Source organism: Erythrolamprus reginae, chromosome 6, assembly GCF_031021105.1.
Source record: "Erythrolamprus reginae isolate rEryReg1 chromosome 6, rEryReg1.hap1, whole genome shotgun sequence".
Taxonomy (NCBI): Eukaryota; Metazoa; Chordata; class Lepidosauria; order Squamata; family Dipsadidae; genus Erythrolamprus; species Erythrolamprus reginae.
Window position 1 is genome coordinate 41,402,151 of NC_091955.1, and position 25,920 is coordinate 41,428,070.

Below are 25,920 nucleotides of genomic sequence, written 5' to 3' on the forward strand. Positions count from 1 at the left end.
GGGAAGTCTAAAGGGGAGAAAAAGGTGGTTTAAGAATTTAAAATTAAAGAAGAAATTAAAGTAGGAATTATTTAAAGGAGAAAGGAGGGGGGGAGAAATTTTTCTCTTTAATAAAATTAAAAAGGGTTGAAAGAGGAGCTAGTTGAGTGGGAACGCAATCCAGATAATGTGCCTCATGTATGGGCAAGGTTTTTTCTTGTCTTCTCCCCTCTCAGTGGGGGGAGCACAGGGGGAGGCACGTTGGGGGGGTAATAGGGGTAAGGAAAGGGGAAAAATATAAACCAAGGGCAAAACAAGAGGGGAAAAGGGTGATTTTGGTATATTATGACAGAGTGTAAGATAATGGTTTTAAATGTGAATGGTTTGGGATCGGATTTGAAACGTTTTAGGATATTAAGGATGGCTAAGCAATACAAGGTGGATATTATGATTTTGACAGAAACACATAAAAGAAGGGGAGGAAGGGATAACTTGATTAATGATAGAAATTGGAAATGGGTGTTTGAGTCGAGAGGAACACAAAATAGTCGAGGCACAGCGATTCTGATTCATCAGAGGGTTAATTTTGAAGAGGTGAGAATTCAGAAAGACAGAGAAGGAAGGTGGATATTTGTTAAAGGGAAAATAAATCAAAAGAAGCTGACATTAGCAGCAATTTATGCCCCGAATGTGAAAACAAAACAATTTATAATAAATACTAAGAAGAAGTTAGACAACTTTAAGGAGGGCTCAACTTTTTTGGCAGGAGATTTTAATATGCAATTAACAAATGGGACTGCAAATAGCAGGATGTTACATTTAAATAGACTTAATATGGTGGATCTACATGCAGATATTTTAAACAAAGCTACATATTATTCAGCAAGATATCACACATTTAGCTGCATAGACTACATATTAATGAATAGGGGAGGTAATATACAAGTTAAAAAAGTAGACATTAAAAGTATATGGATATCAGATCATGCCCCACTATTGGCAGAATTGGAAATAGGTCAGGAACGAAATCAAAAAATTTGGAGATATAATGCAGTTGTAACTGCTAGGGAACAAGATAAAGAGAAATTGCAAACAGAGTTATCAGAATATTTTAGAATTAATGATGTGGGTGGTATTAAACAATCAATTGTGTGGGATGCATGTAAGGCCTTCATGAGGGGACAATGTATATGTATGGAAGCAGATATTAGGAAGAGGTGGGGTAGAGAGAGGGAAAGGAAGATAAGGGAAATAGATTTGATACAAGAGCAGTTAAGATTAACGAAAAGTAGAGATTGGAATAGGTTGTTGAAATTGAAAAAGAAACAGTTGATGGTGTATGATGAGATTAAATGGAATAAGATGAGAATGGCGATGCGACAAAAAATACAGAGCTGGGGGACAAGATCAATGCAGCAAATGGCGAGATATCTGAAGAAGAGGAAAGAAAAATCATGTATTTTAGCATTGAGGGACACCAGTGGAGTGGTTAGATATGGTAATGACCAGTTAGAGGAGATAATGAGGAAATATTATGAAGATTTGTATAAAGAGGAGCAAGTGAAGATAGGAGTCCTCAAGGTTGGGAAAATAGTAAGTGAAGAAGATAAACAAATTTTGAATGCAGAAATTACACAAGATGAAATTGCTAGAGTAATTAAAGGGTTAAAACAAGCCAAAGCACCGGGCCCAGGTGGGTTTACAGGGTAATTCTATAAAACTTATGTGAATGTTTTGTTGCCGCATTTGGGGAAATTGTTTAATAATATATTGTCAAATCGTGATATCCCGCAGACATGGAAGCTTTCAGAAATTGTTACCATTCCGAAGATGGGTCGAGATTTAAGAGATCCTGGGTCTTACCGTCCGATCAGTTTGGCAAATCAGGATTATAAAATATTTATGAAAATACTGGCAAATAGATTAGAAAATATTTTACCAAAAATAATTGAAGAGGATCAATATGGATTCGTGAAGGGAAGGAAAATAAGTGAACCAATTAGAAATGTAATGAATGTGATGCACCATGCTACCGCTACTAAAAGGAAATTGGGAATTTTGAAATTAGATGTTTATAAAGCGTTCGATAAAGTTAACCATAGTTATTTATATAAATTATGTAACAAATTAAATATGGGGAAAAAATTTTGTGAAACTATAAAAGAGATTTATAAAGGAAATGAAGCATATATAAGAGTGAATGGACAAAGAACGCAGAGTATTAAAATATTAAACGGCACCAAGCAGGGATGCCCTTTGTCTCCAAAATTATTCGTAATAGCAATAAAGATCTTAGCTAATAAGATAAGACAAGATAACACTTGGGCAGGATATAGAATAGGGGAATTAGAAATGAAAATAAATTTATTTGCAGATGATGCAATTATATTGACCCAGACCCCGATGGAGATGATTAAAGGTATAATAAATATTTTACAAGAGTTTAAGCAGGAATCGGGACTGTCGGTTAATATGGAAAAATCAGAGATTATGTGTTTAAATATAGATCCGAGAGAACAGATAGAAATTAGGAAAGAATCAGGGTTGAAATTAGGACTTAAAAAAATAAAATATTTGGGAATTTGGTTATTGAAAAACCCAGTGAAAATGGAAGAGATTAATTATAGATTAATATGGAGGAAAATGTTGAAACAGATGAGGAGCTAGAAAGATAAAAAGCTAAGGAGACTCTCTAAAATAAGAGCTTTAAAAATGATGATAGCTCCCAAGATGATGTACCTATTTCAGGTGCTATCGGGGGGGTTATCGGTATGTAAGGTTAAAGAGTGGGACAAAAAATTAAATTATTGGATTGAAGAAGATAAGAGACCAAGAATAAGAAAAAAGTGGTTAATTGTGAATGAAAAAGAGGGGGGATGGGGAGTTCCATGTTTGGAGCTGTATAGGGAAGCTTTTCAAATGGAAAGGTTAATGGAGTTGCAATTAAGTGAAAATAAATGGGCGAAATTGGAAAAACAGATAAACGGGATGAACAATAGAGAATTAATTTTTAGGAAGTGGAATAGGAGTGATATAGGTAAATTAATAGGCCCAATGAAAGGGACTATGGAAATTTGGAAAAAATGGCAAGGGAAAATAGGATTATATAAATCTAAACTGTCATCGCTTTATGTAATAAATAGAGAAAACGAAATTAACTTAAATAGGGTTATAGGAGAGTTGAAGGGAAGAGGGATAACTAAGATAGAACAGTTATACGAGAAGGATGGCAGGCCAAGTAGAAATCGTATAGAATGGTGGTTAGGTAAGGGAAGGTGGCTACAAATAAATGCAATATGTAAATATCTAAATGAAAGGGAGAATAAAGAAGTATTATGGCGGGAGGAGACAGGGTAGGAGAAAATAATAAGAGAAAAAAGTGAGGGGATAAAGGCGCAAGCAACTAATATATACAAACTGCTAGTGCAGTCAGACGGGGACATGATTGATGGATTGACAAAATGGTGGCAAAATGAGATACAGTGATCCCCCGGGTATCGCGATCCCGATCATTGCGAACGGGCTAAATCGCGATTTTTCAACCCGGAAGTCAAAACACCATCTGCGCATGCGCGCCCTTTTTTTATGGCCACGCATGCGTAGATGGCGCCGGGCAGATCAGCTGCTGGGCGGCTTCCCTGGGTCTTCCCCCTCTTGCTGGTGGGAGGGCGAGCGGCGGGCATCAACGAGGAGTTTCCCCACCACCCACGCAAACTCCTCGCTGCCGCTCGCCCGCCCTTCGCCCGCCCACGCCGTTCGCTCGCGCCGCTTCCCAGCTGAGTCCTGAAGCGAATTGGCTTCAGGACTCAGCTGGGAAGCGGCGCGAGCGAGTGGCGCGAGCGAACGGCTTGTCTGCCGCCTGCCCGCCCGCGCGCCCGCGGCTCGCCTGCCCTTCGCCCGCCCACGCCGTTCGCTCGCGCCGCTTCCCAGCTGAGTCCTGAAGCGAATTGGCTTCAGGACTCAGCTGGGAAGCGGCTCGAGCGGCGTGGGCGGGCGAAGGGCGGGCGAGCGAGGAGTTTGCGTGGGCGGTGGGGAAACCCCAGCGCCGCTTCCCAGCTGAGTCCCCTTCCCAGGAACCCCAATCTTTGGCTCCTTGCTAGCGCTGCGGAAGTAAAAACACCATCTGCGCATGCGCAGATGGTGTTTTTACTTCCGCAGCGCTACTTCGCGCAAAACCGATCATTGCGAGGGGTCCTGGAACGGAACCCTCGCAATGATCGGGGGATCACTGTATTAGTAGAGGTACAAGAAATGGAAAATATAGTAGAAGATATAAGGAAAATTAAAAATACAAGAATTAGGGAAATGAGAAGGAAAATATTACATAAGTGGTATTTCACTCCCGTTCAATTCGCACATTTTCAGCAGAATGTAAGGGGGAATTGTTGGCATGGTTGTCAAGACAAAGGAGTGTTTATGCATATGTTTTGGGAATGCCCGATAGTGCAGGAATTTTGGCAAAAAGTGAAAGAGGATATCAATAGAATGTTAAAAATACAATGGACAATCACTAAGGAAATGGCAGTACTAGTAAAAAGTAATGCGATGGGAGAATTTAGAGAAATAAAAAAAGCAGCAATAGAAAGCGCTCAGGCAGTAATAGTTTTGGGTTGGAAGGATGCGACAAAATGGACAATGCAAAATTGGTATAGGTACATGGTGGACCATATTCAATTTGAAATTATGGAAAAAAGGATAAATTTGGATAATGAAACTGAGTTGGGACAGCTGATGGGACGGTGGGACAAGGTAAGACGATATATGACGAGCAGAATCTGAGACCAAGCTACAAGAAATAAACTGGAATCACTCTATAATATGTTGCAGCTCTATCCACCATCATTGCAAAGGACAGCTACCACCCCCTTTCCAGACATCCATGGATCAGAGACTTCCTGAAAGGGGCTGCCAACATCAAACCACCGACCTTGGATCGGTTCCCTTCCTGGGACCTATCTTTGGTGTTACATGCACTAACAGGTCCCCCTTTTGAACCTATACGTCAGGTCTCCTTGAGGATTTTGACTCTCAAGACAGCCTTCCTGGTGGCTATTACCTCAGCCAGGAGGTAATCGGCTTTGTCAACACGCCCGGACCTTTGCCGGTTTCATCCAGATAGAGTAGTCCTTAGGCTAGATCCAGTTTTTATTCCTAAGGTAAACACCACCTTTCACAGAGCACAGGACATTGTGCTACCGGACTTCTGCGTTCATGGAACTCACCCCTCTGAATTGAGGTGGCATAAACTGGATGTAAGACGAGCGCTAAAAATCTATATCCGCAGGACTCAGACATTTAGAGCTTCAGAGGCCTTGTTTGTGTCCTTTTCAACTAAAGCTATGGGCACTAAGGTCTCATCTCAAACAATTAGCCGCTGGTTAAGAGAATGTATTGCAGAGGCATACAGGACCAAGGGTTCCCCTATTCCACAGGGAATAACGGGACATTCCACTCGCAGTGCGGCCACCTCAACGGCCTGGAGAACTCAGGCATCTTTGGAGGATATTTGTAGAGCAGCCACTTGGGCAGCTCCATCCACTTTTATCAAACACTACCAGATGGACTCCTTTGCATCGGCAGAAGCAGCGTTTGGGAGGAGGGTATTGCAAGGGGTGTGCTCCTTTTCAGCACCCCCGGTCCAGCCTTCTCCCTCCCTTTGACTATATCTTGGGTATATCCCATCTTGGACTCTCCTTGCAAGTGCATTGGAGAAGGACCGTTGAACTTACCTGAACGGTCTTCTCTATGCATGCAAGGAGAGTCCAAACCCTCCCGACTCTGGGACCAGGGTCACTGTTGGGGTTGGAGTTATATTGCCTTTTTGGCTCTGTTGTATTTCATGGTTCAATAAATTGTGTTTAGCTTTACTGCTCCTTCGATTTCATTTAGACTGGAGGGCTAAGGGGGGCGGTGCCTGCCTATTATTCAAATTAAACTCAGTCCCTACCAATCAGACTGAAGAATAACCCATCTTGGACTCTCCTTGCAGTGCATAAAGAAGACCATTCAAGTAAGTTCAACGGTCCTTTCCTTGAATGTATAATATTTTAATTTCTTTTTTCCAGAGACTTCAGCTGTTGTTACTAAACCCACTGAAAGAGCTGTCAAATATCAGCCACCCTGATATTAGACTCAAGCAATTGGAGTGCGTTTTACAAATTTTGCAAAGCCAAGGGGACAGTCTAGGGCCTGGATGGCCCTTGGTGCTTGGAGTTATGGGAGCAATTAGAAGTGATCAAGGGTAAGTGAATGTTATTTATTTATTTATTTTATTTAAAATATTTGCACAGCTGATATTTGCACACTGTTAGTAGGGTGTCACCAATAACTAAAACCAAAGATGGCAAAATTGGAGGCTGACATTTCAACCAACATAGCCCAGTACACTAAATACAATCCTTAGGCTTTAAACTTATCCCTATAGAACAGGACATAGTAATATATTACAATTGAGAGTGAACTTATTAATAATTGATGGTGAAATTATTAATAATTATGAAAGTATTAATGGGTAACCCTGTCTGACTAATTTTACAGATATTATAGCAAAACCAACTACATTCAAAGAAACTACATTATGCTGATCTGCAGTAACGGGCAGCCAAAAATTTTATTGCCACACTGTGGGTGTGGCTTATTTTGTGGGTGTGGCTTAATGGTCATGCGACTGAGTAGGAGTGGCTTGCCGGCCATGGGACCAGGTGGGAGTGACTTGAACGATCATCGTTCAAGTGAACTGTTAAGTCCTCAACTTACAACCTTGCCAGTGTCGCTCGCTAGGGTGACAATTTGCTTCCTGGGTCTCCCCCCCCCCCACCTCAGGCTGGGTAGCTAGGCGAATGGGTGCTGCAGAAGCATAAATGCTGCCAGCGCCACTTCCACCCATACCTTCTGCTTACATCTCAGGCAGGAGGTAGCCGTGTGAGGCTGGAGGGGAGCCGGGCAGTAGAGAGAGAAGCTCGTCCGAAGCCAGGAAGGAGAAAAGAGGGGAAAATCCAGGAGCGCAGATGCAGCAGTAGCAGCAGGGAATAAAAGTAGAGCCAAGCCGAGACCAGTAATCCAGGAAGTGACAGATGCCGATGAGATAGAGCTGCGCACGCATCTTCATTTCCGTCGATGGAACTGCGTTCCATTCCGTCCTGCCTGCTGCCCACCCCTGCTGATCCGACAGTAGCTATGCTGTCAGCGTTCCAAGTAATGCACCCAAGGAAAGCAGAACTCAGAGGCAGATAGATTCCTCAAGGAACGATTTATTGGATACATCATATTGGCACAACTGGTGAAAACCGACTCTGAAGGTTCCCACGGTTTTCACTTAATTGAAAAAGGAAAAAGGTCTCCCCTTTTCCCAAGTCATCAATCACATTGTTCAATTAAGGTGCTGGCCATGGTTACTCCACTCCTGTTCTCCTCAGCCACCTATTGGAATGTCTTTGGTTCCCACAGGAAAAGGTTTTGTGTTGACTATTAAACCTCAGCTATCTATTTCTCCCCTCCCTATCCCTTCTTCCTTGTGGCAACCTCGAAGTCTCAAAGATGCATTTCAGTTTGACATGTGCATAAAAAGGATCAGAATTACTGGGATATTTTGTTTCAAGTAAGACGTTTAGATGAGTCCTTGAAGATGAGATTATATAGCAGGATGTGGTTTCAATGACCCCCTTATCCACAGGGGCACAGTCTCAAGTCATATAGAATTATTTTGTACCAGAACTGCTATGGGCAGAGCATCTAGAGTTAGTGCCCTCCAAAATTTAGGTACAGTTAGGAGCAGTTTGGGAACAGTTAACAGTTATACATACCTCACTGGTTTATGAAGGGAGGTCTATCTGCTCAAGGAAAAAAATATTGGGTAAAGCAGACTGGTCCTGTTGGATTTCCTGATCTTTAATACTATGTTTAGATGCGTTAAATGCACATTCACAGTCCATCATTAGGAACTCTTTCTTGGAGAGGCCAAGATTGTGGAGTTTTAATGAAATAGTTTTAATCCATGTTGATTTATAGTTATAGTTAGGATATGGCTTAAATCTATAGGTAAAATCAGTAGTTTCAGCCAGTGTATTATAATGCAAACTGATATGCTCCTTTCAATCTTTATAAGTTTAAATAAACAAATAACTAAGCAAATATGATCATGTGACTATGGGGATCAGAAGTTGTAACTTCAAGGACAGGTCGCAGATAACTTTCTTTAAATCCATCGTAACTTCAAATGGTCATTAAACAACTGATCATGAGTTGAGAACACCTGTATCATAATTCTTATTTATAAATAACTATTGGTTTTGTTAATAGAGAGTCTCTAATCCGGACTGCATTCCAGTGTCTCCAGTTGGTTGTGACTGACTTTTTGCCAACAATGCCATGTACTTGCCTACAGATTGTAGTAGATGTTGCTGGGAGTTTTGGGCTTCACAACCAAGAATTAAACATCAGTTTAACATCAATTGGTCTTTTGGTGAGGCTTAATTTATTGTTATTTTAACTCCCTATACTCCCTTTACTGTAGATTTTTATGCAAAGGTTTAAATTGTTATTCTGCTTTCACTTTCCTATAAATAAACCAAATTACCGTATTTTTGGTGTATAAGATGCACCCATTTGACGCAAAAAAGTGTGTCAAAAACTGGGTGCGTGTTATACCGAACGTTGCATAGGGTGGGTCAAGTTGGGTGGCGATCAGCAGCGGCAGTGGCAGCCTTTCTCAGCTGGAGGCCGGCGGCTCAGCCCTGGGGATGAGAGTGGCGTTCGGAGGAGAGGGCTCCAGTATCAGAATTCACAAGCTTCCCTCCCCGCGAAGCCGAAAAGGGTGGCAGTCAGAAGATGCCGCCTCTCTCAGCCCTTGCCACAGCTCGCTCACCCAAGCTGCTTTTCAGCCTTTTGGAGAAGAGGGTGCCAGCTTCAGAATTTGCGAGTTCCCTTTCCCACGAAGCCGAAAAGGGTGGCGATTAGCATCGGCAGCCTTTCTCAGGTGGAAATCGCAGGCTACACCTAACGTTGCTTTGGATGGGGGGACTTGGGCGGCAGTCAGCAGCGGCGGCAGTCAGCAGAGAGTCGCCGGCCTCCAGCCAAGAAACACTGCTGCTGGCTGCCACCGCTGCTGACCGCTGTCCATCCAATGCAACGTTTGATTTAGCCTGGGATTTTCAGCTGAGAAAGGCTGCCGCTGCTGATCGCTGCCCTTTTCAGCTTCGTGGGGAGGGAAGCTCGCAAATTCCGAAGCTGGCACCCTCTCCTCCAAAAGCCCGCCTCCCAACAACATGAAGCCGGTGCCCCTTACAGATCTGTTTGCCGCAATTTCCCCATTCGCGAGAAAGAGGAGCCGGGCAGAGATGGAGGGAAGAAGCAACAGCAGGAGGTAGCCCAGAGATCTCGACATCTGGCCCCTTTCCTCCCCGGCTCCTCTTCCTCACTGCCCTCTGTCATTTTCACCCAGCATCGGGGTGGATCCAAAGCAAAGAAGCCTAGACTGGCTCCCAACCCGTTCGGTTCTGAGGAAAAATAAGAAAGGAAGTAGAATAAATGAAGAGAGAGAGAGGCTTTCACCTTTGCTGCTGAATGCAGGGCAGAGCTGCTCACCCAAGCTGCTTTTTGGTCTGCTGAGAGGGCGCCTCGGATCACCATCCTCTGGGGGAGGGAGAAAGGGACGCACGGTCTTCCCGCCGCTACCTTTTCCTTGAGCGCACACCCGCACTGCCATATGCCAGAGGCACCGTTGCCTCTGCAACTTGCTTGCTCGCTCACGTGCCAGAGCAGCCTTGGCCTCGTGGCTTTCTCCGTCTCCAGCCCCACGCCTTTCTGCCCTGCCTCCTCCTCCTCCTGCCGTTTTCACAAAAGCTTTCTATGGAAAGGCAGCCGAGGGGAAAAGTCTGTCAGGTCCTGGGTGACTGCCCTTTCCTTTAGCCACCCTAGCAACCAAGTTTCCCATTCAGCCCCATGAGGAGGGGAAGTCGCTCGGATCACCCAAAGGAGAAAGTGCGGAGTAGAGGCTTGGACAGTTTACACGCTGGGGACGCGATGCGCGTTACGGGAACTTTTTATCTCTGAGGGAAAGCAATAATTGAGAAAGAGGGAGTCTCAAAAGGTGTCAGGGGAGGCAGGCTGTGGAGAGCATTGGATACTGTCAAAAATAGTTGAGCGAGCTTTGGGGGGATGGCTGTTTAGGTATCCCTTAAAGCAAAGTTTTTCCACTTTAGTTATATGTTTTGGCACCTCATGACTGACCTCTGAGAGAGAGTGAAACAAAGGAAGAGGGGCAAAACGGAATAAAAAAGTCTTGAAAACGATGTTTTGTTTCTACAGTTGTACACCCACACACCCACACAGAGGGAGAAAGAGTTGGAAGTGACTGTACTGTAGGTCATCTGGTCCAGGGGTCTCCAACGTTGGCCACTTTATGACTTGTGGACTTCAACTCTCAGCAAAGATGGCTGAAGAACTCTGGGAGTTGTAGTCCACTAGTCTTAAAAGTGGCCAAGGTTGGAGCCTGCTCTAGAAACATTCCTTTTAAGGAATATTTCAAGTTTATCATCATCACCATATATTTCCATGCACTTCAATTGTGAAAATTGGAGTAGTCATGAGAGGGGTCTTTGAAAACCTCATGGTATAGTAGTAATATTAAGGCAACATCAGCAGGGAACTGTAATTGTAAATGAGTCTATCACTAGCCATTTCTGTGACTAAAGGAAAACTAACAAAATTAATTGTCCTTGTTTGTTTGTTTGTTTGTTTGTTTGTTTGTTTGTTTGAGTTTGGGTTAGGAGTGCAAGGGTCTTCAAACCTGGCAAGTTTAAAGCTTGTGGATTTCCAATTCCCATTTCTGAGCTAGCATGACTGGTGGAGGAATTCTGGGAGTCTTGAAGTTGTCAGCTTTGAAGTTTGTAAAAAGTGTACATGGTTTTAAAAAGTATACATGGTTGTAAAAAGTATTCTGCTACACTGGTATTTTATTAAACAATATAATACTACTCCATTTGGTTCAGAATACCTTTTTCCTTGTTTTCTTCCTCTAAAATCTAGGTGCGTCTAATACACTGGTGCGTCTTATACACCGAAAAATACGGTAAAGCATGTTAGAGATTGATTCTAAATAAATATGGAGTTATGGCAAATAAATCTTAACAATAAGTATTAATATTATGGCCAGCAGGGAGCCATAGCATAAGTTTAAAGGAAAAAGTTGAGTGTAATAGCCCAGCTACCATTTTTAAACTATTACTATAGCATATTAATAGTGAAAGCTAACAATAGAGTTAGATACCGCATTTTAAAATCTATCTAAAGCGACACTAATTTGGAAATCATCAGCATACCAATCATTAATATATTATCATATTAATGCACTAATATACATTGTGACATGGTCTTATAAGAATCATGTGCTTAATGATATGGACTATTGCAAGGTTTAGCTAATCCTGGTTGTACCTATTAATATTATATGGCATCCAAGTACTGTACATATACCTGTGTCATTAAAATAAAGTTCACTGGTCTTAAAATATATTATGATATAGAAAATATGGTGTTCTGTATAAAATAGCAGACACAATTGCCATTTTAAGTGTTATTTTTTTACTAATGGTATACAAACTAGGACTTACTTTGCGTAATGTCAGGAACCAAATTTAAAGGGAGCTATTCTATTTAAAGCATACATATAAATAGTTCAGTGATTTTTAAAAAAAGAAAATAGTTCACTTCTAAACCAAAAATGTGTTTGATGAAATTCCATTTCTGTGGGAATTTGGCTAAAAGATCTGTTTTTTCATCTTACTAGTTTTCATTAAAAAGGGAATTGCCGAAGTGTTTTATAATATTTTAAGTATTCAAACTAATAATCACATACCGTATATACTTGAGTATAAGCCGACCCGAGTATAAGCCGAGGCACCATTTTTTGGCACAAAAACTGGGAAAACTTATTGACCCGAGTATAAGCCGAGGTTAGAAAATGCAGTGGTTACTGGTAACTTATAAAAATGGAAACCAATAAAATTACATTAAATGAGACATCAGTAGATTAAATGTTTTAGAATATTTATTTTAAAGAGGGTAAACTATTTATTTCAAAGTGGGTAAATAAAAGCAATCTGATATTTACAATAAATTAAATAAAATTAAATAAATTAAAAAGTAAAAAAAGTAGTTCAATCAGCAACCAAGCTAAAACCTATGAGTCAAAATCCCTCAAAACAGTATTTTAGAGACTTAATTTTTCTCTCTATAATCCAATGATAAAGTAGAGAGAAGAACAAAACAATATTTTTTCAAATTCAAATTGCACAATAATTTCACAAAATTCTTTTTCCCATCTAAGAATAAAAGATTTTCAGAGACATAAAAATTGCATAACATTCTACCAAACTACCCCAAGCCATGCAGCCAAGTTAATTACTGAGTAAATTTATGTACAGGATTGCATATTAAATCAACTCTTTATTCTGAGTTAAGCCTTACAGATTTCAATAGGACTTACTTACAGGTAACTGCACAGATGGACTGCAGTTTTAAGCATATCTATCAGCAAGTTCCCAAAAAACTGAGACTTATTCTGAGGTAAATCCACACAGAAATAACAATAGATTTAAATCCAAGAGGTAAATATTAATATTATTTTAACACTAAAACTTAATGCTAAGTGAGTACAGAAATGCTAAACATCTTAAGTATTCATGAATCTCTATGGGGTAGAAGAAAGCAGCATAATGTATCTTATTTTTACAATCTACTGGCAGGCTAAAATTAGTACGATTGCATATTGCTTGTACCATAACAAATCTACAGAATGAATCCAACAAAGCCCTTAAAAAGTACTCAATTCCTTTTTCTTCTACCCTTCTTCCTTCTCTCTCTCTCTCTCTCTGTCTCGCTCTCTGTGTCTCTTGAGAGAGAGGGGGAGGGAGGGGGGAACTTTATCAAAGTTCTATAGAAAGGAGACTTTGAAAAAAAGCAGAGAGAGAACTTACCTCAAAATCTAATCAGGGAATTAGTGCAGTAATTGTACAAGCTGGAAACTTTGCTGGACCCGGGGAAGGGAAGGCAGCTGCAAGATGCCGACAGGAGCTCCAAGAGGGAAGTAAAAGGGGGCTCCGAGTGACGCGGCTGTGGGAAGGGTAGGGCAGCTGCCTTCCCTTCTCCGGTCCAGCAAAGTTGCCAGCCAACTGCTCCGACGGCGTGTGAGAGAGGAACAGACGATGCGAAGGTCGGGGGGGGACTCATGAAGCAGGAATCCCCTCCCCCCTGACTTCGCATCGTCTGTTCCTCTCTCGCACGCCGTCGGAGCAGTTGGCTGGCAACTTTGCTGCGTCACTCGGAGCCCCGTTTTACTTCTCTCTTGGAGCTCCTGTCGGCGCCTTGCAGCTACCTTCCCTTCTCCGGTCCAGCAAAGTTGCCAGCTAACTGCTCCGACGGCGTGCGAGAGAGGAACAGACGATGCAAAGGTGGGGGGGGGGACTCATGAAGCAGGAATCCCCTCCCCCCTGACTTCGCATCGTCTGTTCCTCTCTTGCACGCCGTCGGAGCAGTTGGCTGGCAACTTTGCTGGACCGGAGAAGGGAAGGTAGCTGCAAGGCGCCGACAGGAGCTCCAAGCAGGAAGTAAAAGGGGGCTCCGAGTGACGCGGCTGTGGGAAGGGTAGGGCAGCTGCCTTCCCTTCTCCAGTCCAGCAAAGTTGCCAGCCAACTGCTCCGACGGCGTGGGAGAGAGGAACAGACGATGCGAAGTCAGGGGGGAGGGGATTCCTGCTTCATGAGTCCCCCCCCGACCTTCGTATCGTCTGCTCCTCTCTCACACGCCGTCGGAGCAGTTGGCTGGCAACTTTGCTGGACCGGAGAAGGGAAGGCAGCTGCCCTACCCTTCCCACAGCCGCGTCACTCGGAGCCCCCTTTTACTTCCTGCTTGGAGCTCCTGTCGGCGCCTTGCAGCTACCTTCCCTTCTCCGGTCCAGCAAAGTTGCCAGCCAACTGCTCCGACGGCGTGCAAGAGAGGAACAGACGATGCGAAGGTGGGGGGGGGACTCATGAAGCAGGAATCCCCTCCCCCCTGACTTCCCATCGTCTGTTCCTCTCTCGCACGCCGTCGGAGCAGTTGGCTGGCAACTTTGCTGGACCGGAGAAGGGAAGGTAGCTGCAAGGCGCCGACAGGAGCTCCAAGCAGGAAGTAAAAGGGGGCTCCGAGTGACGCGGCTGTGGGAAGGGTAGGGCAGCTGCCGGGCTCCCGCGGTGCGCCCTCTTGTGGTCACCCGGCGCCCTCTTGTGGTGACCCGAGTATAAGCCGAGGTCGGGTTTTTCAGCCCATTTTTGGGGCTGAAAAACTCGGCTTATACTAGAGTATATACGGTATTTAAGAAGGAAGATACCTAACAGTGGCTCCTTAAAATGCTTACATGCATCAATCAATCCATCATAACTGGTACCTAAAAATAATACAAAGCTAAAGCATAGCTAAACATTAAAATAATTCATTTATAATGAATAAACTATATCTTATGTATTTTCACGGTGTTGTGGTTTTTTTTTTTACATTTCCAATATAGGATTGCCATTCTTCTTTGTGTTCAGAAGTCATTTACAAAGAAGTATTTTTTGTTTTCTAGTGGAATATTTCAGACTATTTCTTTCAAAGAGGTGAAATTATTGAAAAGGAATTAAACAAGGAAGAATCAGTGTTACAGAAGCAGGCAGAAGAAAACGGGATATCATTGAACCGTCCTTTCCATCCAGCACCACCATTCGATTGCCTCTGGCTTTGCCTATATGCCAAGCTCGGTGAACTCTGTGTAGATCCACGCCCTGCAGTTAGAAAGAGTGCCGGGCAAACTCTATTCTCTACAATTGGTGCTCATGGAACTTTACTTCAGCATTCAACATGGCATACAGTTATATGGAAGGTACTGATGTTTATATGTAATAATATCGTTTTTACAACATGTTTGATCCCAGTTCTTTTCTATATAAATATAAGACAAAATTATCCTTTTTATTAGATTTTAAAGTGTAAATTTGGACATGTACCTTTTTTTTGTCACCAATCTTTCCAGGCTGGTAAATTACATTTGTATTTGCAACATGTGTTTTGTAGTGATTTATCATATAAATGCATTCATAAACTATTCAGACCCTCTCACTTGTGTCAATTTTGGTATGCGGCAGCCTGATTTCTATAGTTGTTTCAATTCATTTTTTCTCATTAATCTACAGTTAATACTCCATAATGTCAAAATGAAAAAAAAAATAGAAATGTCTATAAATTTATTAAACTTGTGGTTTAGTTTTGGTGCCTTCCATTTCTCTTGATCGTTGCTAACATGTTTTTACACCTTGATTGGAGTTGACTTGTGGCAAATGATTTGAAAGGCACATATCTCTCTATAGAAGGCTTCACAGCTGACAATGCAGAGCATTGTAGCAATGTAGCAGACCAAAAGCCATGAAGTCAAAGGAACTGTCTGCAGAGCTCAGAGACAGGATTATTGCCAGGTACAGATCTGGTAAACAATACAGTAAAGTTTTTACTGCACTGAAGATTTCTAAGAATACAATGACCTCCATAATTCTCAAATGGAAGACATTTGGCACAATCAGGACTCTTTCAAGAGATGATTGTCTAGTCCAGTGATTTTCAACCTTTTTTGAGCCGCGGCACATTTTGTACATTTACGAAACCCTGGGGCACATTGAGCGGGGCGGGGGGGGGGCTAAAAAAAGTTTGGACAAAAAAATTCTCTCTCTCCATCCCTCCTCTCTTTTTTGCTCTCTTTCTCTTCCTCCTTACCTCCCTCTATATCTTTCTCTCTCTCTCCTTCCCTCCCTCTCTTTCTCTCTCTCTTGCTTTCTTTCTCTCTCTTTCTCTCTTGCTTTCTTTCTCTCTTGCTTTCTTTCTTTCTCTTTCTTTCTTTCTCTCTCTCTTTCTTTCTTTCTCTCTCTGAGCTTCGCGGCACACCTGACCATGTCTCGCGGCACACTAGTGTGCCACGGCACACTGGTTGAAAAACACTGGTCTAGTCAAACTGAGCAATTGGAGGAGAAGGGTCTTAGCAAGAGAAGTGATCAAGAACCTAATGGTCATGCTGACTGAGTTCCAGAGATCTTGGGTGGAGATGGGGCAGAGTTCCAGAAGGACAACCATCACTGCAGCCCTCCACAGCTCTGGGATAGACGGAAGCCTCTCTTCAGTGCCAAACAAATGAAAGCCTGTTTGGAGTTTGCAAAAAAGCTCATGAAGGACTCACAGACTGTGAGGAACAAAATTCTCTGGTCTGATGAAACCAAGGCTGAATTATTTGGCCTCAATTCTAAGCGTTATGTCTGGATGAAACCATGCATCGCTTATCACCTGGCTATCCTATCCCAACATGGTGGTGGCAGCATCATGCTCAGGGAATGTTTTTCAGCAGCAGGGACTGGGATACTGACCAGGATTGAGGGAAAACTGAATAGAGTAAAGTACAGGGATATGCTCAATGAAAACCTATTTGATAGCACTCAGGACCTCAGACTGGGCCAAAGGTTCACTTGCCAATATGACAACGATCCTAAGCACACAGTCAAGATAACACAGGAGTAATTTAGGGACAACCTGTAAATGTTCTAGAGTGACCCAGGAAGAGCTCTGATTTGAACTATATTGAATATCTCTGGAGAGAACTGAACTGGGTTGCCCACCGATGATTGCCATTCAACCAGATTAAACTGGAGAGGATTTGCAAGGAAGAATGACAGAAAATCCCCCAATCCAGGTGTGCAAAGCTTGTCACATCATACCCAAGAAGACTCGAGGCTCTAACTGCTTCCAAAGATGCTTCAGCAAAGTACTGAGTAAAAGAACTGAACACTTATGATTATGTGTTTTTTCATTTTTTTTCTTTTTAATAAATGTACAGACATTTTTAAAACTGTCCTTTCACTTTGTCATTATGGGGTACTGAGTGCAGATTTATGAGAAGAAAATGAATTTCAACAACTGTAGAATCAGACTGTATGCCAAAATTGACAAAAATGAAGGAAGTCTGAATTACAGTGATACCTTGTCTTACGAACTTAATTGGTTCCAGGACGAGGTTCGTAAGGTGAAAAGTTTGTAAGACGAAACAATGCTTCCCATAGGAATCAATGGAAAAGCCAATAATGTGTGAAAGCCGAAAACTCACCCCTTTTGCCTCATTACCACCGGCATTCGGATCCTTCGGCGGTGGGTGGAGGAGGGGGGGAGACATCGCAGGCTGCCCGGAAGGAGCCTCATGGGTGGATTGGGTGGACAGTTACTGTCCGGCTGCAATGGCTGGAAGGGAGGGAAACGCACGGGCCGTTTGTACGTATGTCTTCTCCGATTTTTTGTGTCTGGGAAGCCCCACTGAGGTTCTAGGATTGTCTTGTGGGAGACCGGCAGCGGTTGGGGAAAGGTTGGGGAAGCTCTTGCCAGATTCGCGCTGCGCCGCCACCCCTGAGCCTCCCAGTCTCCCAGTCACTCATGCCCTCATCACCTCGAGGCTCGACTGCTGTAACGCTCTCTACATGGGGCTACCTTTGAAAAGTGTTCGGAAACTTCAGATCGTGCAGAATGCAGCTGCGAGAGCAATTATGGGCTTCTCTAAGTATGCCCATATTACTCCAACACTCCGCAGTCTGCATTGGTTGCCGATCAGTTTCCGGTCACAATTCAAAGTGTTGGTTATGACGTATAAAGCCCTTCATGGCACCGGACCAGAATATCTTCGGGACCGCCTCCTGCCGCACGAATCCCAGCGACCAGTTAGGTCCCACAGAGTCGGCCTTCTTCAGGTCCCGTCGACTAAACAATGCCGTCTGGCGGGACCCAGGGGAAGAGCCTTCTCTGTGGGGGGCCCGACCCTCTGGAACCAGCTCCCCCCTGAGATTAGGATTGTCCCCACCCTCCCTGCCTTTCGTAAACTCCTTAAGACCCACCTCTGCCGTCAGGCATGGGGGAACTAAAACATCTCCCCCTTGCCCATGTTGTTTTGCCATTTGTTTGATTGACTGTGTGCCTGTTTTTTATATATATTGGGACTTTTTAATGAATTTATTAATTTTAAATTGTAATTAGATTGGTGGGCATTGGATTTGTTATTATGTACTGTTTTTTATTATTGTTGTGAGCCGCCCCGAGTTTGTGGAGAGGGGCAGCATATAAATCCAATAAATCTAATCTAATCTAATCGTTGCTCCATGCCACTTCGCCCTGCCTGTCATCCTGGGCAAAGCGCTGGGGGAGGGAGTCAGGAAGGTCCTCCTGCCCCCCCAGCCGAAAATACAACGGAGGTCTGCCACCCCACCCGAAAACACAACGGAGGTCCACCACCATCCCGAAAACACAACAGAGGTCCGCCGCTGCCCACTTGAGCCAGGATGACAGGCAGGGCGAAGCAGCGTGGAGCAATGGGAGGCGGACCGCCTTTGTGTATTCGGTTGGGGGGGGAGGAGGGCCGGCCTGACACCCCGCCCCCCAGCTCTTCGCCTTCTGCCATCCAGAAGGAGGAGGAAGGGGGGCATCTTGGCCAGCCGCTGGAAAGCCAAGGGAAAATCCCAGACGCTTCAGCTGGCAGTCGGGAGGCGGGGAATCTCGGCAGGGGCAGGAAACAAATGAGAAATCCCATCGGGGTAGTGGCAAGGCAGGGGAATCCCTGCATCACTAAATGAGCGCACACGCAGTAAGAGAGCCCAGAGACCTCGGCTCATGTTCGTAAGATGGAAAGTGTTTTTAAGATGAGGCAAAGAAATCTTAACCCCCGGGGTTCGTATCTCGAAAAGTTCGTATGACGAGGGGTTCGTAAGACAAGGCATCACTGTACTTTCTGAATGCACTGTATATTACATATAAGTAAAGATCCTGAGTGTATGACTTCACTTTTTTCCCCGCTGTATTTATTATGTTCTCTTTTGCTTACCACTTAAGTTGGAAACTAAATTCTGAGAGGAGTACTCTGACACTTCAGAAAGTTTCTCTTACATATATGAAAAATAGATATAGGTATAATTTGCTAAAAAGTGAGATTAGTTATTTCTATCTAGTAAAAAGATCAAATATAGTTTATAGAATTAGAAGGTTGTGTCATACTGTTGAAAAGGCAACTACAGTGGTACCTCAAGATACGAACCCCTCGTCTTACGAACAACCCGAGATACGAACCCGGGGTTCAGAAAATTTTTGCCTCTTCTTACGAACTTTTTTCGTCTTACGAATGCCAAACCCGAACTTCCGGGTTCGACGTTCGGGAGGCTGCTGGGAAGCCCCGCAGCCCAGCTGTCACCTTTTAAAACAGCCGGGGGGCTTCCCAGCAGCCTCCCGGAAGCCAAAGCCGGAAGTTCGGGTTTGGCGTTCGGCTTCGGGAAGCTGCTGGGAAGCCCCCCGGCTGTTTTAAAGGTGACAGCCGGGCGGCGGGGCTTCGCGGCGGCAGGTTCGTAAGATGGAAAACGTTCGGGAGGCCGCTTTGGGTTTTTGGCTGGGAGGGAGGGCAGGAGGTCCAGCGCTGGGGGAGGGAGTCAGGAAGGTCCTCCTGCTCCCCCCTCCCAGTGAAAAACACAAAGACGGGTCTGCCGCTGGAGACCCCTTTGTATTTTTGGCTGGGGGGGGAGCAGGAGGCGTAGGATCGGGCCGGCGGTGAGCGCGGGAAAAGGCAGCAGGTCTGGGACACCCCCCACCCCAGCACTTTGAATCCCGCCGCTTCTGCTGGATACGGGCAATGGGCGGGGCGAGCTGTCACAGCCCCTGGCTTCCGCGCCGCTCGTCCCACCCACCGCCCGTATCCAGCAGAAGCTGCTGGATTCAAAGTGCTGGGGTGGGGGGGCTGTCGGGACACCCCCACCCCAGCACTTTGAATCCCGCCGCTTCTGCTGGATACGGGCGGTGGGCGGGGCGAGCTGTCACAGCCCCTGGCTTCCGTGCCGCTCGTCCCACCCACCGCCCGTATCCAGCAGAAGCTGCTGGATTCAAAGTGCTGGGGTGGGGGGGCTGTCGGGACACCCCCCACCCCAGCACTTTGAATCCCGCCGCTTCTGCTGGATACGCGCCGCTCGTCCCACCCACCGCCCGTATCCAGAAGAAGCTGCTGGATTCAAAGTGCTGGGGTGGGGGGGCTGTCGGGACACCCCCCCCACCCCAGCACTTTGAATCCCGCCACTTCTGCTGGATACGCTCCACTCGTCCCACCCACCGCCCGTATCCAGCAGAAGCTGCTGGATTCAAAGTGCTGGGGTGGGGGGGCTGTCGGGACAAGCCGCGCACAAAGGCCGAGGCGAGGCTGAGCAGGAGGAGAAGCCAACCAGCGAGGCGGTGGGCTGGGAGCCGCAGGCGAAAGGAGCTCGGGCATCGGAGCGCGGCGCCAGGCATTGTTCTCCGGACCCCGCCCGCTCAGCCCCGCGGCGGCCCTTTCCTTCTCCAGGCTGTGGGCGGGGTCCGGAGAACAATGCCCGAGCTCCTTTCGCCTGCGGCTCCCAGCCCACCGCCTCGCTGGTTGGCTTCGCCTCCTGCTCAGCCTCGCCTCGGCCTTTGTGCGCGGCTCCTCCGCCGGAGCTCTGCCGCGCGCACCCCTTCGCAGCCCCCTCGCTCCTTGTCCCGACAGCCCCCCCACCCCAGCACTTTGAATCCAGCAGCCGGGCTGAGCGGGCGGGGTCCGGAGAGCAATGCGTTTGAAGGCTGCTGGAAAGCCGCGCGGCTGTTTTAAAAGGTGACAGCCGGGCTGGGGGGCTTTCCAGCAGCCTCCAAACGCCAAACGCGGAAGTTTGGGTTTGGCGTTTGGCTTCGGGAGATGGCTGGGAAGCCGCGCGGCCGTTTTAAAAGGTCACAGCCGGGCTGGGGGGGTTGCTGGGAAGCCCCCCAGCCCGGCTGTGACCTTTTAAAAGAGCCGCGCGGCTTCTCAGCCATCTCCCGAAGCCAAATGCCAAACCCAAACTTTGCTCCTGTCCTGGCTAAATCGTGTGGCAGTAAACAGGCTTTGGGGTTTTGGCTGGGGGGAGAAGTAGGACCTTCCTAACTCCCTCCCCCCCAGCCAAAACCCCAAAGCATGTTTGCTGCCACACGATTTAGCGGCGAAGTGACGTGAAGGGATGGAAAGCTGAAACCGCCCGGTTTCAGCTCCCCATTCCTCCACGTCACTTCGCTCCTGTCCTGGCTAAATCGTGTGGCAGCAAACAGGCTTTGCGGTTTTGGCTGGGGGGGAGTGAGTTAGGAAGGTCCTACTTCTGTACCCCAGCCAAAACCCCAAAGCATGTTTGCTGCCACACGATTTAGCGGCGAAGTGACGTGAAGGGATGGAAAGCTGAACCACCCGGTTTCAGCTCCCCATTCCTCCACGTCACTTCGCCCTGAATGCTTCTTGGCCGCCTGGCAGAGCGCTCGCGGGTGGCGGCGGTGGGGGGGGGAAGCCTCGCGGGGAAGCCGGGCAAGAGCGATTTTCTGCCGGCCATGGGCGAGCGGCAGGGAGTCGCCAATGGCCGGCAGAAGATCGCTCTTGCTGACCTGATGCCTCGCGGTGAAGCCGGGCAAGAGTGATCTTCTGCCGGCCATGGGCGACTCCCCGCCGCTCGCCCATGGCTGGCAGAAGATCGCTCTTGCCCGGCTTCCCCGCGAGGCAGCAGGTCAGCATCCTGGGTGGGCGAGCGGCGGGGAAGCCGGCGGCTGTGGCAGCTGCTGCCCCCCCCCCCCGGCTGTTTTAAAAGGTGACAGCCGGGCGACAGCGCTTTTTGCGGGGGGGGGGGGGTTTGTTGTTGCACGGATTAATAGACTTTACATTGTTTCCTATGGGAAACAATGTTTCGTCTTACGAACCTTTCGTCTTACGAACCTCCTCCTTGCACCAATTTAGTTCGTATCATGAGGTATTACTGTACTTAGTTGAAAATTGAAGTTTTTGCTTGAAAAAGTCAAAGAAAACTATGTGGACTGCTTCTTGCGCATTGTCATACTGTATTAGATTGCAATTAAATACTGCTTATAGAAACCAACAACATACATCATTTAGTGACTGCATTTGATTTCAGCAAAACTTGTTGAAAAACAAAGCAACTAAGCAAACCATGTGACTAAGCTAGAGAAATGACAAAATCACTGATTTATGTCCTCTCATTCAGATAATGTTCTTTTATACAATGTCTTCTTCACTTTTTTCTTTTTTTCTTTTTTATCTAAATTAATTTTGCATTTTGAATCCCGAGTGAATAGAATCAATATTCTCACTTGAACATGTTTTTAGACTTCAGTGAAATTAGAAAGTGGCCTAATATGATTTTAATTCTTTATTACAGTACAGTATAAGCAAAAATTATAATTAATTTTTAAAATTCTACTCATTTCAAAGGAAAAACACTTAAAGAAGCTATCTCTGTTGTAACAATTATATTCTAGTAAAATTGAAATGAGAATCAGTTTAGTATAGTGGTTAATACATCAGGCTAGAAACCATGAGACCATGAGTGTGTCTTAGGCATGAAGCTAACTGGATGTTCATGGGCCAGTCCCTCTTTCTCAACCCTAGGAAGAAAAATGAAAAATCACTTCTCCAAATCTTGCCAAGAAAATTGAAGGGACTAGTCCAAGTACTTGCCAGGAGTCTAAACTGATTTGAAATAAAATGAAATAAAATACCAGTTACAAATTCTTCAGCAAAGAAAAGATATTTGCCAATGTGTTTATTTATTAATTAGATATTAGTTTAAAGATCTTAAATGTTTTATAGGTTCTCTTTCATTTGCTGGATAGAGTGCGGGAATCTTCTACAACTGCTGATAAAGAGAAGATTGAATCTGGTGGTGGTAACATTCTCATTCACCATTCGCGAGATACAGCAGAGAAACAGTGGGCTGAGACATGGGTACTAACATTGGCTGGAATAGCTAGAATATTCAACACAAGGCGCTATTTGTTGCAGTCCTTAGGTACAGTGGAATCTTATTTAAGACAGGGTTTTTATATAGACTTTTTAGTTCTGCAGATGTATTTTGCACGAATAAGAAATTTAATTTTCCATCTTGATTATATTTATAATTCTTATTTTTAATGCAAATTTGGTTAATTTATATACTTCATTATGTCATAAGATTTTCTTGCTGATTCTGCATTAATTGAAAAGCATTTTTTTCCTTTTATGACAAGAAACGTCTGTTTCCTCTTTGTTAATTAGATTGGAATTTAATGAATTTTAAGTGCAACTTCAAATGCAATTTCAAATACAAAGCAGAATCCACTGTTTTTGAATTAGTTCATATGATTCCTTTAAATTTTCATCATTTATGTACAGGTAGTCTTCACTTAACAAAGGTAATTAGGACTAAATGTCTGATGCTAAGTGATGTAATTGCAATTTCATGTAATCAACCACTTAATGAAGAAAGTTCTGGCTCCTGTCAAACAATCCCATTGCATTAAGTGCAGTGTCATGTGATTATCATTTGTGACCTCTTGCCAGTTTCCCCATTAACATTGCTTGTAGGAAGACAGCAATAAAAGTAGTCAATGTTTTGACCCAGCTACCGGACCAAAGAACACAGCTCAAACAGCTTCCAAACAAACCTTGTTTTAATATTCACAAACTACTATTTATCTGTCTTGGCAGTTGTTTGTAAAGTCAATGAAATAACAAAGTAGTCTTTCTGGAGCAACAGCTAATAATTAACCTTCTTAACAGCTGGCAATAGTCCAAGCAAGAAGAGTCAAAAGTCCAACAAAGAGGTTGTCTGATAACAACACACTATCTTATTATTGATGGCAGAATGCCCAGGAGCAATATGCAGGAAACTGGACACCTTCCAAACAGGAGTCAAAAGACGCAACGGGAATAAATCAGTGAGGGGCTCCTGGCCGGATGGGAGGGGGACGCCGTTCTGGTAGTGGAAATGATGCTGAGCATGCAGCTCCAGCTGACCAGCGGTTGGGCGCATGCACCCTGCACAAAATTTACTTCCTGCACATCCGCAGGAAGCAAAATCTCGCTTGATGCACGCAACTATGAGATTTTTGGGAGGTCCAGATCCAGCAACAGAGACATTGCTAAGCTCCAGTCGCCTGGCATGCTCTCTCGCGCCACATGCTATCCTTTTGATGTGGCGATGCCACTGCGAGCGAATCAGCAGCTGGTTTGGAGCCTCATGGCTTTCAGGAGCACAGCGCTGGAGTTTTGGCTTGGTGGTGCGCTGCTCGCCACAGAGCTTGCCTAGGCTACATTGACAGTGAATGGCTGCTACTAGTGCTGCTCAGAGGGCAGGGGGAGCAGAGCCCCTCCGTTGAGCGAGATCTTCCCTCCTCCTCGCCTATTGTTGCACTGGTGAAACTTCCCGACACGGAGTTAGTAGTAGGGGGATCCTTTCAGAATATTAAAACTAAACAACCAGCAAAACCAAAAACACAACTATTAATAAATCCATGCTTTAAAATCTTCATTTCTTAAATATTTTATCATAGTATTGTAGTAATCTAGTAATACTATGAAAATCTATCTGAACACCAATGCATCAATTAATATATTTCCATAAATTATACTTTTCTATAATTTCATTCAATATTTCCAAGCTCAATTAATTTTCAGGCACTTAGCATTTACTATTATTAACTTTCATCAATCTTCTATATTTCCAAGTATATTTTAAATTCATAATGCAAACTCATAAAACCATACAGTACATATCATAAACCCCTTATTTACCTTATGTATCTTCCATTAATTTTACCTATGTAATTCTATATAGTTCTAAAATTGTAATCCAATTTTATTAATTAATGCATGCTAATATTAAAGAACACCTAAATATATATTTTACCAATATTCCACAGTCAATCCATATTTAATAATCATCCCTCCTCAAATTTCTACCATTTCTGGGTACCTCTCCTGTCTCTCCCCCTTTTCTCTCTCATTTGTTTCTCATTTCTCCCTCTTCCTTCTTTTTTCTCTCATTCCTTCCCCCTCTCACGTCTCCTCTCTTTTTCCATCCCTGTCTCTTCTCCCCCTTGTGTGTGTGTGTGTGAACTCTTGAACCATTTCCAAAAACAGATGAGGGCTGGGGGTTTTTTCCTCTGTTATTATTTGGGTGCTTTTTACCATATGCTTTAAATCAAGAGTCACTTCTCTCTCTTTTGTTTCTCTCTCTTTCCTCTCATTCTCTGCCTCAATCATTTTCTCATTTCTCTTTCCCCCCCTTTTTCTCTCTCATTTTTCTCTCTCTTTTCCTTCCTCTCCTTTCTCTCTCTCTCTTGCTTTCTTTCTCTCTCTCTCCCTCCCCTCCCTTCCTCCTTTCTTTCTCCACTTGCACTGCTTCGGAGAGTCCAACATGGGTTAATCTTCAGCCTAGCTGGAAGGGACTGAGTTAAAAATTAGCAAAATTTACTGGTCCAACCCCCATGCTGCCCTTCCCGGGTCAGTCTAAAAAACTCAGTCATAGTGTAGGGACATATGAGTTTTTCCTCCTAGGACTCTTAGAGTCTAGGGGTAGTTTTAATTGTTTTTTAATTGTTTTTAATTGTATATTTATCTGAATTTAACTGTTTGATTAATAAATATGCTAAATGTGCTTAATGATTTTTCTCCTTTCTGTTTCTATTCCAGAATCATGGAGCAGCTCACCTCGTTGTGATTGGGCCCCTGCTCTGTGGAGTATTGCCCCTAAATCGTCTTCCCCAAGTCGGAGCCTCTTCCCTGCGTGGGTACAGCTCCCAAGACTAGGTGTTACCGATGATGGAGGTCCCTGGCCTGCGCGGCCATACCGTCCTTTGGAGCGGTTTTTTTGGACACAGCAGGAGGAGATTCAAATCTCCCGCCACAGACCGCCATCGGCAGAGGTCCCCGGCCTGCGCGGCCATACCTCAGGGCAAGGTGTTTTTTTCTACCAAGTTGGGCCAGGGCGAGCAGGAATTTGAATTTCCCGCCCAAAAACTCCCCCCGGGATCGGAACTAATCCGACGATTCCCTTTTGCCGCCTGAGACGGCTA

At 44.7% G+C, this 25,920-nt stretch overlaps 1 protein-coding gene across 6 annotated transcripts in view; it reads left to right on the plus strand.

The window, feature by feature from the left end:
* The window catches only part of MON2 (MON2 homolog, regulator of endosome-to-Golgi trafficking), a 331,402-nt gene that overhangs the window by 231,760 nt on the left and 73,722 nt on the right, over nt 1-25,920 (plus strand). For all 6 annotated transcript variants that reach the window (XM_070755596.1, XM_070755593.1, XM_070755594.1 and 3 more), the window contains 4 exons: nt 6,045-6,220; nt 8,278-8,440; nt 14,582-14,875; nt 22,676-22,874. In XM_070755596.1, coding sequence (XP_070611697.1) covers nt 6,045-6,220; nt 8,278-8,440; nt 14,582-14,875; nt 22,676-22,874 — 832 coding nt within the window. The remainder of the gene's footprint in view (nt 1-6,044; nt 6,221-8,277; nt 8,441-14,581; nt 14,876-22,675; nt 22,875-25,920) is intronic.